The sequence below is a fragment of the Apus apus genome, chromosome 1 (genome assembly GCF_020740795.1).
Source record: "Apus apus isolate bApuApu2 chromosome 1, bApuApu2.pri.cur, whole genome shotgun sequence".
Taxonomy (NCBI): domain Eukaryota; kingdom Metazoa; phylum Chordata; class Aves; order Apodiformes; family Apodidae; genus Apus; species Apus apus.
Window position 1 is genome coordinate 2,347,073 of NC_067282.1, and position 14,210 is coordinate 2,361,282.

General features: G+C 45.7%; 1 protein-coding gene across 1 annotated transcript in view; it reads left to right on the plus strand.

Moving 5' to 3' along the window:
- The window catches only part of UVRAG (UV radiation resistance associated), a 113,851-nt gene extending 107,502 nt beyond the window's left edge, over window positions 1-6,349 (plus strand). The window contains exon 15 of the mRNA XM_051608689.1: window positions 4,424-6,349. Coding sequence (XP_051464649.1) covers window positions 4,424-5,129 — 706 coding nt within the window. The 3' untranslated portion in view covers window positions 5,130-6,349. The remainder of the gene's footprint in view (window positions 1-4,423) is intronic.
- Window positions 6,350-14,210: the final 7,861 nt, after the last annotated feature.

Genomic DNA, 14,210 nt, shown 5'->3' on the forward strand with positions numbered 1-14,210 from the left:
CAACCCTCTACTAGAGCAGCATCTCCTAGAGCAGATTTGGAATGTCTCCAGGGATGGAGACTCCACAACCTCCCTGGGTAGCCTGTCCCAGGGCTCTGTTACCCTCAGAGTAAAGAACTATTTTCTTATATTTAGGTTAAACCTCCTGTGCACCAGTTTGTGACCATTGCCCCTTGCATTTTCTGCTGGAGGGGATATATTCAACAGGAGGACCCACTCCAAACCTGTCTGTAGGCTGATGTTCAATCCACTGTGTTTGTAACTTGTCTAGAACCTCTTTTGACTACTTACATTTCAAGGCAAGAACTTTTATCTCTAAAATACTGTTTAAAGAGTCACCCTTGTGACTATTTTGAGAAACACTCATCTGTACTTAAATCCACAAGATACAGCTTGAAATTCTTCCTGGATTTGATTTTTATCTCTTCAGTGCCTATTTCAGCCTGTGAAGGGTTGTATAAAATCCAGAGAAATGGCAGAATTTCCATCTTGTCCCTTTTCCCTTCTTGTCTTTGGGCCTAGACCAGGAGATAGGAGTCCCTCACAGCTGTATGGAGTGATGCTTTGACATCAAACTCCTCCTTTTTCTTTGCAAAGGATACGAGTGTCTTGTACCATCATTTCTGCAGCCAGCATGTAGTCTGTCCCAGCAATCACTCCTGAAGTCCTGTGGAGAATCTGGACCCAAACTGTCTGCAGAACAACTCACATGATACATCTGGGCATCTGCCATCTGTTGCAACAGGGCAAAAAAAGTGATCCTTTTCTGCCTGCACACCTTGTATTATTCTGAGCAGCTCAGTGCAAGGAAAACATCGAGGTGCTGGAGCGTGGCCAAAGAAGGGCGACCAAGCTGGTAAAGGGCCTGGAGAACAAGTCTTATGAGGAGCAGCTGAGGGAACTGGGGCTGTTTAGTCTGAAGAAAAGGAGGCTGAGGGGTGACCACATTGCCCTCTACAACTACCTGAAAGGATATTGTAGAGAGGCAGGTGCTGGTCTCTTGTCACAAGTAACTGGCGATAGAACAAGAGGGAATGGCCTCAAGCTGCACCAGGAGAGGTTCAGACTGAACATTAGGAAGGACCTTTTTCACTGAAAGGGTTGTCAGACTTTGGAACAGGCTGCCCAGGGAGGTGGCTGAGTCACCATGCCTGGATGTGTTTAAAAGTCATCTAAATGTGGTGCTTGGGGGCCTGGCTTAGTGCTGGACTTGGCCGAGTAGGGTTAATGGTTGGACTCGATGATCTTGAAGGTCTTTTCCAACCTAAAGTGATTCTGTGTTTTTTATGATTCTAGTTTTACTTTTTTTAGTTTCAAATTCGTGAGGTTGTTTCTCTGGAATCTGCAGCCAAATTCTAGTTCAGCAGGAATACATTCCCATTTGACTCATCCCTGACATCTTGATAGAAACCAATCTGATGTTATTTTATAGTTACTGTTGCAGGAAATGTAGTTCTGGAATCAGCTCTGGGAACAGCCTGTGTCTTTAGGAAAGGGAAGGCAATAAGTGACCTTTCAGTTTGAAAAGGAGCTTGTATGACAATGACATTCTCATACACCCCACCTGCTTTCTGAAGTCCAGATGTGCTTGCTGTTTTACATGGTTTACATGGTTACAGGAACAGTCAAATAGATCCAGACTTAAGAACACATTTTATGCAGCTCATTCTAGGGCTGCACAAAGCAAGTGTGTTGCCCTTTGGATCTTGAGTTGACAATGCAATACAAACAAAACAAAGCAAACTTCAGCAACAGGGTGTTTAGCATTTTAGGTTGGGGAAAAAAAAAGTCTGACCATAGAACCCATTTCTCCTGTTTGCCCGTCTCTTTCTTATTGAACCTTCAAGAAGGACATGGAGCTGTTGGAGTGAGTCCAAAGGAGGCCACAAATATGATCAGAAGGATGGAGCAGCTCTGCTGTGGAGACAGGCTGAGAGGGTTGAGGTTTTTCAGCCTGAAGGGCTCTCCTTCCAGTACCCTAAGGGGACCTACAGGAAAGCTGGGCATGGAGTGATGCAATGAGGGGTAATGGCTTTAAACTGGAAGAGGGGAGATTTAGACATTAGGAAGAACTCCTTCCTGTGAGGGTGGTGAGACACTGGCTCAGGCTGCCCAGAGAAGCTGTGGCTGCCCCTTCTCTGGAAGTGTTCAAGGCCAGGTTGGATGGAGCAGCCTGGTCTTGTGGGAGGTGTCCCTGCCCATGGAAGGGGTTCGAACTAGATGATCTTTAAGGTCCCTTCCAACTCCATTCATTGTATGTTAATTCAGCTCTGCAAGATCTCAATCTCTGGAATGGGAAAGGCAGCAAAACCTTAGTTGTCTTGCACTGAAAAGCACCATCTACTTAATTGCCAAGTGTCTTATAATTTGAGCAGGGATCTGCAGTAATCAGTTACCACTTACCCATCAGGAATTAGCTCATGTAAACATAGAGTGATGTGTCCTTGGGCCCAGAGAACTGTCTTGACTGATATCTGGCTTTGTGAATTTATGCACATCTTGGAACTTGGATAAATTCCTAAAACCTACCATCTAGTTGTAAAGTTTCTAATAGCTCAATACAGAGCAAAAATCCTTTTTTTTTGCTGCATTTTTCTGATAAAGCTGAAAACGTAGCACTCTGTTTTTATTCCCTGTGCTTTTTCTTAAGGAAGATTCAACAAACCTAGTGGGAATATGAAGAAGTTTTTTTATCTAGGATTCCAGATAAGCAGAATCTAATGAAATAAATAGTTGTTTTCTGGATTAAGGCTGAAAGCACTAAGCTGGGGGGAATGGAGGGGAAAACAGACCCTCCCCAATATGTCTGCAGAGCACGTTGCAGAAGGTCACAAGTGTCCTGCCTCAGATTCTCCTGTTTGTTGTATTACCTCATTTTAAAAATAAATGGTTGGATGTGTAGGGTTTACTTGAAGTCTTTTCAAGTTCTCTGGTCAGTGGGGAACTTGGGAGTTGTCTCCAAGACCACATATACAACACTTACTAGCATCTGTGAGATGTACTTTCTGTTTTCTCACCTCTGGTAAGAATGTTCCAAACCTTTGCAAGCAGAGCTGTGAATGCTGGGCAGAGATTGCATTAAAAAAGCTCTGAAGCAGCAGTTGAAATCTAAGAAGAAAGCTGATGATTTTGCTTCTGGCTGCATGTGTGACCTTTATCTCTGCTTCACTGTCCACAACTGCAAATTCTAAAAAGCGACCTGAAGGTAATGAGAGGTTTTTATGGAAGAGCAGGAAGCCCTGCACGTGTGTTAAGAGGGGCAGGCTGGGAGGAGGTGAGATGGGAGAGGAAATTAAAGAGCAGCAGAACTCCATGCTGCCCTCCATGGCCATGCTTATTTTTCACAGAGGGACTTTTTGCAATCTAGCTTATCCTGTTTACAAAGAGGATAAAAAAAAAAAAAAATGAAGAAAACTAATGTGGAAAAGGATCCACACTAGGGACTACTCGTAGCTGCCAGTCCAAGATTTCCCCCTTGCAAGACACGCCAAAATGTATCAAGCCTTGAGCAGGAGTTTCTTTTAAATGGAGTTAATGAAAGGGGCTCGTCCTGACAGCAGTTGAATCTTGAAGTTATATATTCAGCAGATCAGTAATAGCTGTGTTTTATTTTAATTTTAATTTGGAATGAAAATAACAGGTCACTTAAGTGAACATGCAACGCACTATTTGCGTGTAGGTTGGTGATTGTAATTGGATAAAGATTAAGCTGATGAAGGAAAATTCCCATAACACACCCCAGCTGACATAAAATTGGATGTTCCAAATTACAGGCCCTGAGACAGTGTCTGTGGAACTGTATTAAATAGTAAAATCAAGCTTGATTAGTTTGTGTTCCTCAAGAAACTGAGGTTGACATTTGTCCAGAAAGTTAGGGAACGATTGGCACAGAAAAGCAGGAGATGTTGGGCAAAAATAATCCTCTGCACTTAAGTGAGGGTGTTTTTTCTCCTTTGTGCAGCTGTCAGGGAAGTCCACTGTTGGAAGAAGTTGCTCTTAAAGGATTTGACCATTATTACCCACTTTTGAAGAGTTTATGATGGCCCAGCACAGGCCATAAATACATACATATATGGTCAACAGTAATAATTCATAAAGTACAGCTTGGTCCTGTAAAATGGTGTTAACAGGACGAATTAACATCATGTGGTGGTTTCTTGGGTGATTGACTCTTCAAACCATGGAGCTTTGTAAATGTTCCTCCAGGAATCTTACCAGTTTTCAGTAAAGCTGTCCTCTGGGGTGTCTTCTGCAGCTCATACAGCATTAAACACATTTGGGGTTTTAGCACTTTAGGATCCAAGCAGTTGGCCAAACGGAGCCTGGAGTTGCGATAAAATAATTGCTTCAGCCTTTGGTGAAACATCTGTATTGCTGGTGAGCATGGCTGACAGCTGTGATTTATCCTTTCCTTCCTTTCTAGTGATAGACACCATACATCCAGTGCCATTCCAGTTCCAAAGAGACAGAGCTCAAGCTTCGGCAGAGTGGATATCGGCTTTTCCAGCGCGCTTCCTTCTCCGGAGAAAGGACTCCGAAAACGAGCCAGCACGGGGAACGAAAGACTCCAGTACAAAACTCCTCCTCCTAGTTACAACTCTGCTTTAACACAACCTGTTCCCATCACAGCCCGGGTGGGAGAGTTAGATAAAAAACCTGGATCTCTCTCTTCCTCCTTGGATACCTCCATGGACTCCTCGAAAGGAAATCCCAAGAAAAGCGAGGACTCGTGCGGCAGTTTAAATGGAGAAAACGGGAACCTCGCCAACCCCCAGGACCCTCAGGAGTCTTTCCTAGGACAAACTAGTGCAATAAATGGGGCCTTTGTGGCTGGTGGGTGCTCTGGCACTGCAAGCAACAACCAGCAGCCCCCTGAGTTTCGTCCTCTCCTCGGCCCCGTCCCGTGTTGCACCGTGGAGCAAGCGGAGGAGATAATGGGGATGGAAGCGACAGGGTTCACCACAGGAGATCAGCTAGAAGACTTTAACTCCATCCCGGTGGAACACGCTGTGGCAGTGGAGTGTGATGAACAAGTCCTGGGGGAGTTTGAGGAGTTCTCTCGAAGGATCTATGCACTGAATGAAAACATGTCCAGCTTCCGCAGGCCGCGTAAAAGTTCGGACAAGTGAGCTCGGACCAGGGACTTGTTAGCAGACGTGGAGGTGAAATCAGTGGAATAGAGATCAAATTGCACTTATTCTTTATATTAATTATAAAATAATAAATAAATTAAAAAGCTAAAGCTATTCCTATGGTGTTAGACAAACGGACTTGAGCACGATAACACAGGATCATGGTATATTCACAGCCCAGGTAAATTTGGATTCTGCTCCCAGTCCTCTCTGGCTTTTCATCTTCTGTTGGAATATTATTTTTTTTTTTTCAGGCATTGGAATCCATTTAGAAAAGGCTTTCCTGGAAACAGCTTCTAGTGCTGATCAGGCCCTTCTATGAATATTTGTTAATTTCTTAATTATTGTTTAGAGTTAATCTTTTCAGAAGGAAAGAAAAAAGAAAGTTAATTTAAAAACACATTTATGGTAAGAGCTCCTTTACCTTCTCCCATGGACTCCTGTGTTTTCTTGAGCAATGCAGTCTGTTACAGAAATACCATGAATTTGTTATAATTGGACAGCTTTCTCTTGGCTGTGCTCTGTAGCCTTTGAAGTTCTAGTTTGCACTGATGGGTCTTCAGTTGATGGTGTAAACGTGCCAGAGAGTGAGCACCCGTGTAATATCTGCAGTTCCCTTGCACCTGATTAATCAGAAATGACATTTCCCCCCCACCTCCTTTCCTCCACACTCACTGTTCCTACCAGTAGAAGCCTCGAGGACTAAATCCCCTTGAAGGTTTCATATTTAAAAAAAACCTCTTGGCCTGACCATTCCCTGCTTCAGTTGGGCAGAGACCTCATGAGTGTGGCATCTCAGTGGGGTTCAGCTGCCACCCTCCAAGGTGTCCAGTGGGGACAGCTGTGCAGTGCTCCACAGACACCTGCAGGAAAACCCAGACTGAAAATGCAGCCAGCACTTTGGAATCAGGCAAATCTGTGGAATCTCTCCACCCTGGGTGGAAAGGAGGCCCTGAATGTTATTCCTCTACTTTTAACCATCTGTGTTTTGAAAGAAGAGGCTTCCAGAGGGTTGCTCTTAGGTAGGTTACCACTGGCACCCATGTTCAGCTGCACTGAGGGGGAAGCAATTTGCAGCCTGCTTTGTGATTCCTGGTATTTGTTTCAGTTTGGATTTCATTGCTCTTGCTTTCTATATTGTATACCCAAGAATCTGGGCTCGCTTGTGAGCTCTCAAATATAAAAATATATAGCAGAATAAAAAACACTTCATCATGCCTGGCTTTTTTTTTTTTTTTTCCCTCCCTGGTCTATGTTTTCTTTTGAACTGAGGCTTTTTTCTTAACTTCCCTGTCAGGCCAGCCTGAATTGACATTTTAAAATGAGGTTCTGTGTAAACTCAACTATCTGTTGTCAAAAGAAGACACGTATGTGAGAACCAATATACATCATAGCACTGTTCTAGATAAGCATTTCTGCAGGTAACACCTTCATGATGGTATCCAAATTATATTCACATTTCTTCTGTTGGCTTTGAAGGGTTGTGCCTGCAGTTGGGTTGTTGGATCCAGCCTTTCCTCAGTGATCCCTTCTTCTGGGTCTGTCCCAGTACGATGTGCTAGATGGAAGCACTGATCCTGTGAAGCATTGGATGTGATTCCAGGTGCAAACTTGGGCATCAAGTTGGACACGTTCATGAGTATCTTCTCCCCTGGATAAGCTCCTCTCTTCCAACCTCATGCAACCTTTTCCTAAAGGAAACTGCAGCAGCTTCAAGCTCTGCCATCATCTTGGTAGGGAATGTTCACTGTGCTTTGACATCCTGAGAGCCAGAAATGATCACCTGAAGGCAAAGCACTTCCTAATGTCCCTGCCCATGCAGGGGAGTTGGAACTCGATGATCTTTAAGGTCCCTTCCAACTCAAATTCTGTGATTCTGTAGTGAAATTGGCAGGAGCTTCTAGGGTTGTATCTCACCACCTCCTGATAGCAGTGTCTTTTGAGATTAAATTAGGGGACACTGAAGCAGTGGTGCTCCCTGGGGGATGGGATCTGGCCTGCTCAAAGCAGCACAGACCCCTTGGTAGGCACTACCCCTTTATCTTCTAGAATGGAAAGGCATTAACTTCTGTGTGGTGGGGACTTTTCAAAGCAACCCAAAGAGTAGTTGTGAACTCGCTGTGATTCGTAGACGAACACGGAGCGACGAAGCCACGTGTGAAGTCGGGTTCCTAGAGCAGCAGTGGGACTTGGATCTTTTTATGGTGGGTTTTGTTGAGTTTTTTTTTCTTTAGTTGAGCAATTTCTCAGGTTGTACCCGACCAAATGAAGTCTTTGTTTTCCTCCCTGATGTTGTGTCACTGTTCCTGCTTGAGGCCTGTCATTGTTCATGTGGCAATGATGGCTGATTTCTGCGTCTGTCACACCAAGCTGCTTTGACAAGAGTTTCTCTGGAGGTACCCTTAGTAGGCTTTGAATTGTCCCCATGGTTCTCTTCCACTTTCATCACCTTCTGCAGAAAAGGATGGTGCAAAGGGGGGGACAGCACCATGGGGCTAATTAGAACATGGGCAAACTCCTCATTCCTGTGCAGATTGTACAGACTGCATCCACCTCATGGCTTTCTATTTTGTGATTCATTTTTCCCCCCACCCCGTAAATTACTTTGAAAATAGCATAGTGGGAGAGAGACAAATAATAGGTTTGAAGGAGAGATGATATATCACAGTGTGCTTTAAACTGTCGAGAGCCTTTCAGTTCCTACCCAGCTGTGACATTGTTAAATGTCTTCAAGTGGAGAAAACATTTCATTGCAATCTTTTCCCCTCACTAGAAATTCCTAAGAATTTTGAGAGTATTAGTTTTGGAAGATCATCTCCCACTCTATTTTTATAGCAAGTACAACAGCATTGGCTTATCCTTGCTTGACCAGGTATTTAAAATAAGCAAAACCAGAATATCCCAGAGTAAATGACACATCAAAACTATGTTGGTAATTGCAGGGAAGCTCATCTGTATTTATAAAATAAAACTGATTAGTATCTCTCAACTTGTGTGTCTTCTCTTAATGTCTCCTTTGTGTTTGTTTTATTTGCAAGCCTGATTTGAACCCAGACTCTTTGGCTTATTGTTCATCAAGCCCATATTGGTCCACATGTGAATATTTGGGCAAGAGGGTTTGCTAGGAGACCTGACTGCCTTGCTGGCTCCAAATTCTGTTTCACACCAGATGGTACTTGAAGTTGTTTTTCACCCACCTCCCAAAAAGATGGCACACAGCTGGAAAAACAGCCCATGGTGGGGCTGGGAGACAGCTGGCTTAGCAAAACTTTTATGGATGGTGGAAACACCCTGTTCCCTCCTCAGGGAGGCATTGCTACTCATCCAGCACCTTCTGTGATCCCAGCTAATATGCAACATATGTCTGACCAAAGCTTATGTTCCTGTTGAACAGGAATTTTTGGGAAGAGGCTCCACAACACAGTCACTGGTGGGAAGCAGTGTGATGGGAAGAGCTACAGGTTCTCTCCAGGCATCATCAGTGCAACAGATTTAGTATTTATTTTTGGTGGATTTGGGTTTTCCTTTTCTCCCACCCAGTTTGTCAGCAGAGAGGAAAATGCCAGGACACCGACTGGATAGTCCTGGAGCTGAAGTGGGAAGATACAAGAGAGAGATGTTGCCCTCAGCTGTTTTGCATCATTGACCTGCTTTATTAAAACGTAGTTGCATTAAAGTGAGTAAGAAGCTATGAGTGGAAAAGGTTTGTATTGCAATATAAGTGGAAGTGCTGCTTGAGAGTGGACTTGTTCTGGATAAACCTTGGGCTCTTCCCTCAATTTGCCACCTTTTGGATGGCCAATTTCTCCTTGGTTTCTGGGATTTTGACCTTTTTTCAGGGTTTTTCTTTTATCGTGTTCTCTGTGTCCTCTGAATTAATCTGGTTTAGCTGGTATCTTTGGGCAGCCCAGGTGGAGAACAAGTCCTGTGAGGAGCAGCTGAGGGAACTGGGATTGTTTAGTTTGAGGAAGAGGAGGCTGAGGGGAGACCTCATTGCTCTCTACAACTACCTGAGAGGAGGTTGTAGGGAGGTGGGTGTTGGGCTCTTCTCCCAAGGGAATAATGACAGGCTGAGAGGAAATGGCCTGAAGCTGCACCAGGGGAGGTTTAGACTGGATATTAGATAGAATTTCTAAATTGCTGCTGCTGCTGACATTTGTCCTGTATATACTATGTGCATACAATCTTAACATATATTCTGTTAGACTTTTCAATTTAACTCTATGATGTTACTTTTAATAGCTTGTTTTGTTAAAAACCACCTTTGAAAATCTGAATTCCTGACTTCTAGAACAGCTGTCTGCATTCTGGTCTGGGTTGTCTTGGTTTTAGCAGGAACAGGAGGACCCTTTCTGTGTTGTACTCACTTGTTAAAAGAAACGAAAGCACTGGCCATCAAAAAATAAACTCAGAATGTTTCAAACAAAGCAAGAATGCTTTCTGGTAGTTGGGTATGACAAAGGTTTCATTGACACAGAACCATTAAGCCTTGAGTTGGCTGCAGTACCCCATGTGAACTGGCACTGCTTTCCCCAGCTACAGTGAGCAGAAGCTTTCTGCTCTTGCTCAGGGGAATTATTCTCCCAGGAATGTCCAGGGAGGAGAATGTAACCTGTGTTTTCCAAGCCTGGATGCCCAGCCAGCTCTTTGTGGGAGAAGGAGACAGGAGCCCCCAGGATGATGCTGAACACCTGTATTGATTATTCACCATAACTGAAACGAGTCCAGGCTGTTTGTTTAGGCACAACTAAGTGTAGTTTCCTTGGTGAGATGGGGAATAAATCTAACACTTGCTCTAATTATTGGGTTTTTGGCAGCAGGGCTCTGGCTTTTCATCCTGCGTCCACAAGCCAGCAGTTGTATGTGGTGTGTGTGCAAGTGCCAGAGGCCTCGTGTGACTGCAGCAACCAGCCCTCAGCTCCTGCAAGGTAAAATCACAGAGTGGTGGGGTTGGAAGGGACCTCTGGAGATCATCGAGTCCAACCCCCCTGCCAGAGCACAACCAAAACTAGGGCAGGTCACTCAGAAATGCATCCAGACAGGTCTGGAAAGTCTCCAGAGGAGACTCCACAACCTCTCTGGGCAGCCTGTCCCAGGGCTCTGTCACCCTCACAGGAAAGAAGTTCTTCCTCATGTTGAGGTGGAACTTCCTGTGCTCCAGTTTGAATCCACTGCACCTCAACCTATCACAGGGCATCCCTGAAAAGAGATTGGCCCCTCCTTGACGCCCACCCTTCAGATACTTATATATACTAAGTAGATCCCCTCTCAGTCTTCTCTTCTCCAGACTAACCAGCCCCAGGTGCCTCAGCCTTTCCTCATCAGACAGATGTTCCAGTCCCTTCATCATCCTCACAGCCCTCAAGGTAATTTTGGAGCTGTCTTACCTGCTGGCTTCTTCATGTCTCTGTTAAAAAGGGGTTTGCAGAACCAGTTGTGTGGTCATGTCTCAAGTGTTAATCATGGACAACTGCTAACGGGCAACTCCTGAAGTGCTGGTATGAACAGATCTAGACACAGAACAGTCCCAGCTGCTTAAAAATTGACTATGAAATGCCTTTATTTTTTTTTAAATAAGTTAAGACCTTTTAAAGAAGGTCGTTTGGTCAATAAGCTACATGTGCACAAAAAGCTGTTCAGTTTGAAGGTGCAGTTGGAAAACCTTCTGCCAAGTGTGTTGGCCTGGGTGTGGGGAATGCACCCTGTGGGCAGGATGGGCAGCAGAAATCCAGGTGTTGACAAGTTTCCTCCTTCATCTTCCTTCTTGCAGACAGTGGAAGAAAAGGGCATCGTGGTGCAATGGTTGGGTTACCCGTGTCTGCCTGGATTTTAATCCCAGCTCTGCCTCTCAGCAGGTCTCCTTGGGCTCCTCAGCTTGGGAAGGCCAGATCCCTCCAGCTGGCCCGTTTGTTGCCTTCCTGGCCAAGTGCTTCTGTTTTCAGCTGAGACTTGCATGTGCTACAAGCAAAGGAGACACTTTTTGGGAAGAAAATCTCCTTTTCCTTGCAGAGAATCTCCTGGTGGAGGACATGTGTGACCAACTTGCTTTTCCTCAGTGAAGCTCTGTAGCAGAAATCTGTCTGTCCCTCCTTTTCAGCCCGTGTTTACCTGGTTTTGCTTTCAGAAGACTGGTTTCAGTCATTGGTCTGAAATTAGGAGTTTTGGCAGGGTTTGGGGTTCTCATCTGTGTCTTCATCTGACCTGCCAGCCCTGCTCAGAACATGGCTGCTGGGTTTGGAAATGTTTTCTCATATTCATCTTCTTCTCCCTGCACGTTTGCAAAGCTGGTGAAGTCCCACTGCAACCCAAAACATCCTCCAAGGTTTAACTGGAGACATGACTGTGCTGGCAGAAGGACAGAAGACCCTTATAGGTATCTTTTTACCAAGGTGTGTAGTGATAGGACATAGGGTAATGGTTTTAAGCTGAAAGAGGGTAGATTTAGGTTGGACATTAGGAAGAAATTCTTTCCTGTGAGAGTGGTGAGACCCTGGCCCAGGCTGCCCAGAGAAGCTGTGGCTGCCCCATCCCTGGCAGTGTTGAAGGGCAGGTTGGATGGGGCTTGGAGCAGCCTGGGCTGCTGGGAGGTGTCCCTGCCCATGCAGGGGGTTGGATCTAGATGGTCTTTAAGGTCCCTTCCATCTCAAACCATTCTGTTTTATGAACTTGGCTTTTCCTTGGTGATGGGCTGTTTCTCCTCTTTGTGGTGTGCTCAGGCAGGAAACCTTCAGTTCCCATGCAAGAGAAGGACAAAAATAACAGGATGGTGGTTTTCTACAGTCCAGGAGACCTGTCATTCAGACAGTCCTGGCAGGCTGAAGGGCAACTGTGGCTCTCTGAAAACTTTCCCTATTATCTGTTGATCAATAACATTTATGACAAAACAAAAAAAAATACTTCAGTTAATTTCTTTCAAAAAGAGGTTAATTTACTGGATGTATCTTCAGATGGCCTTCAAAGGAGAGGATGACCTATGGATTCTGTTGGGCTTCTCTACCCACTGGTGTCTGTCACCTCACCCTTTTTTCCTGTCATTAGCACTGTTGTGGAATAGGTGTTTCCATCCCAATTAATTACAAACTCTGGGCTCTACCAGCAAGTCTTAATGACAGGTCTACCTGGATATTTTTCTCCTGGGTTGTTTGCCAACCCACAAGCCATCAGGAAGGTTGAAGCACGTTCCCCTTGGCTGAAACCACAGGCTTAGGGCTGGAGTGACAAATGAGTGGCACAGTTGTGAGAAGCTGGTCATAAGCTTGTAGGACAACTGCATGGAGGAGACCCCTCTGCAGGAGGAGAAAGGGCAAGAGACACTGAGGTGTTCTGCTTTGTAGGATCTTCTGTGGAAGGGCTGCTTCATGTCCAGGTGACACTACATGTGTTTCCACTTCCCATCTGTATTTGCTAGAGGAGGGTGGGCCAAAGGGCTGGGGTGAGTTTCTAGGCTGGTCTTGCCTAAGCACTTACACTGCAAAGGCCACAGGGTTTCACTTGGAGTTTTCAGTGTATTATTTACAATATAAGCCACAGTGTTTCAGAAAAACATGGAAGTCCTTCCTAAGGGAGCAGATCACAGAATCATGGAATTGATCTAGTTGGAAAAGACCTTTAATGGAGTCCAACCATAACCTGACTCTACCAACCATTAACCCAGCTCTGCCAAGTCCAGGGCTTAAACCATGTCCCTCAGCACCACATCCACACATCTTTTCAACACCTCCAGGGATGGTGATTCCACCACCTCCCTGGGCAGCCTGGGCCAGTGTTTAATCAGCCTTTCACTGAAGAAGTTTCTCCTAATATCCCATCTAAACCGTCCCTGACACAACTTGAGGCCGTTCCCTCTGGTCCTGTCGGTTGTTCCTGGGGAGCAGAGCCCGACCCCCCTGGCTCCAACCTCCTCTCAGGCAGCTGCAGAGCCAGCAGGTCTCCCCTCAGCCTCCTTTGCTCCAGGCTGGACACCCCCAGCTCCCTCAGCTGCTCCTCACAAGTTCTCCAGCCCCTTCTCCTTCTGCTCCAGCCCCTTCCCCAGCTCCCTTGCCCTTCTCTGGACCCCGTGGTGGGGAAGATACAAGGACTGTCCAGAGCATTAACTTGCCCAGCCAAAAACTCTTCCTTGTGACTGCATCATCTTCTCATTTAATTCCCAGTTGAGCTTAAGCACATCCAACCCCCTTCCTGTCACACCATTTTACCATCTACCAACTCCAGTTTTAACATCAAGCCTTTGGATTCCATACTCATCATCTCCAGATGGAGCCCTCCTTGGGCAGATCACCTTTCTCAGCCCCTGGACACTGACACACAGCAAGTGCAGCTCCACAACCTGCCTCTACAATCTTCACCTTTGCCTCCCTGTGTATCTTCTATAACCTTTTCCCCTCTGCTAGCAGGAAATGCTCTCATGCTGGAGTAGGTGGAGGGCCCTGGTTGGTTTGGCTCTGACTTGTTTCGATAGTGATAACTTTGTCAACAGCCCGTGGTGTGACAATGCAAAGCAGTTGTTTGGCCACCTCTTCATCCACGGAGGAGACTTGCTAAATTGGGGTAAGATTTGTCCTGGGTGAGAAGTCCAAGATGCTGTCAGCTTTGCTGGGAACTGCAGAAGGCCAGAGAGAGAAGCTTTAATCCTCCCTGCCCTGACATGAGCCAGATATCAGGCTCTGGAGTACGTGGGCTGATTAGGGTGGGCTGGTTCTGTGCAGCAAAACTTCCAGCCTGAACAAAAAGTCTTGCTACCTCAAGTTGAGCTGGGGACCAGCAGAGGAGAGCAGCATTTTTTTATTGTCCAGGGAGACCTTAGAGCACCTTCTGGTACTTGAAGGGGCTCCAGGAAAGCTGGGGAGGAGCTTTTCATCAGAGAAGATAGTGATGGGACAAGGGGTGATGGTTTGAAACTGAGAGAGGGGAGATTTAGGTCAGATATTAGGAAGAAATTCTTCACTCAGGGTGGTGAGGAACTGGGATGGGTTGCCCAGGGAGGTTGTTGATGCCCCATCCCTGGAGGTTTTTAAGGCCAGGTTGGATGAGGTTTTGTGCATCCTGATCTAGTGGTGGGGTTCCCTACTCATGGCAGGG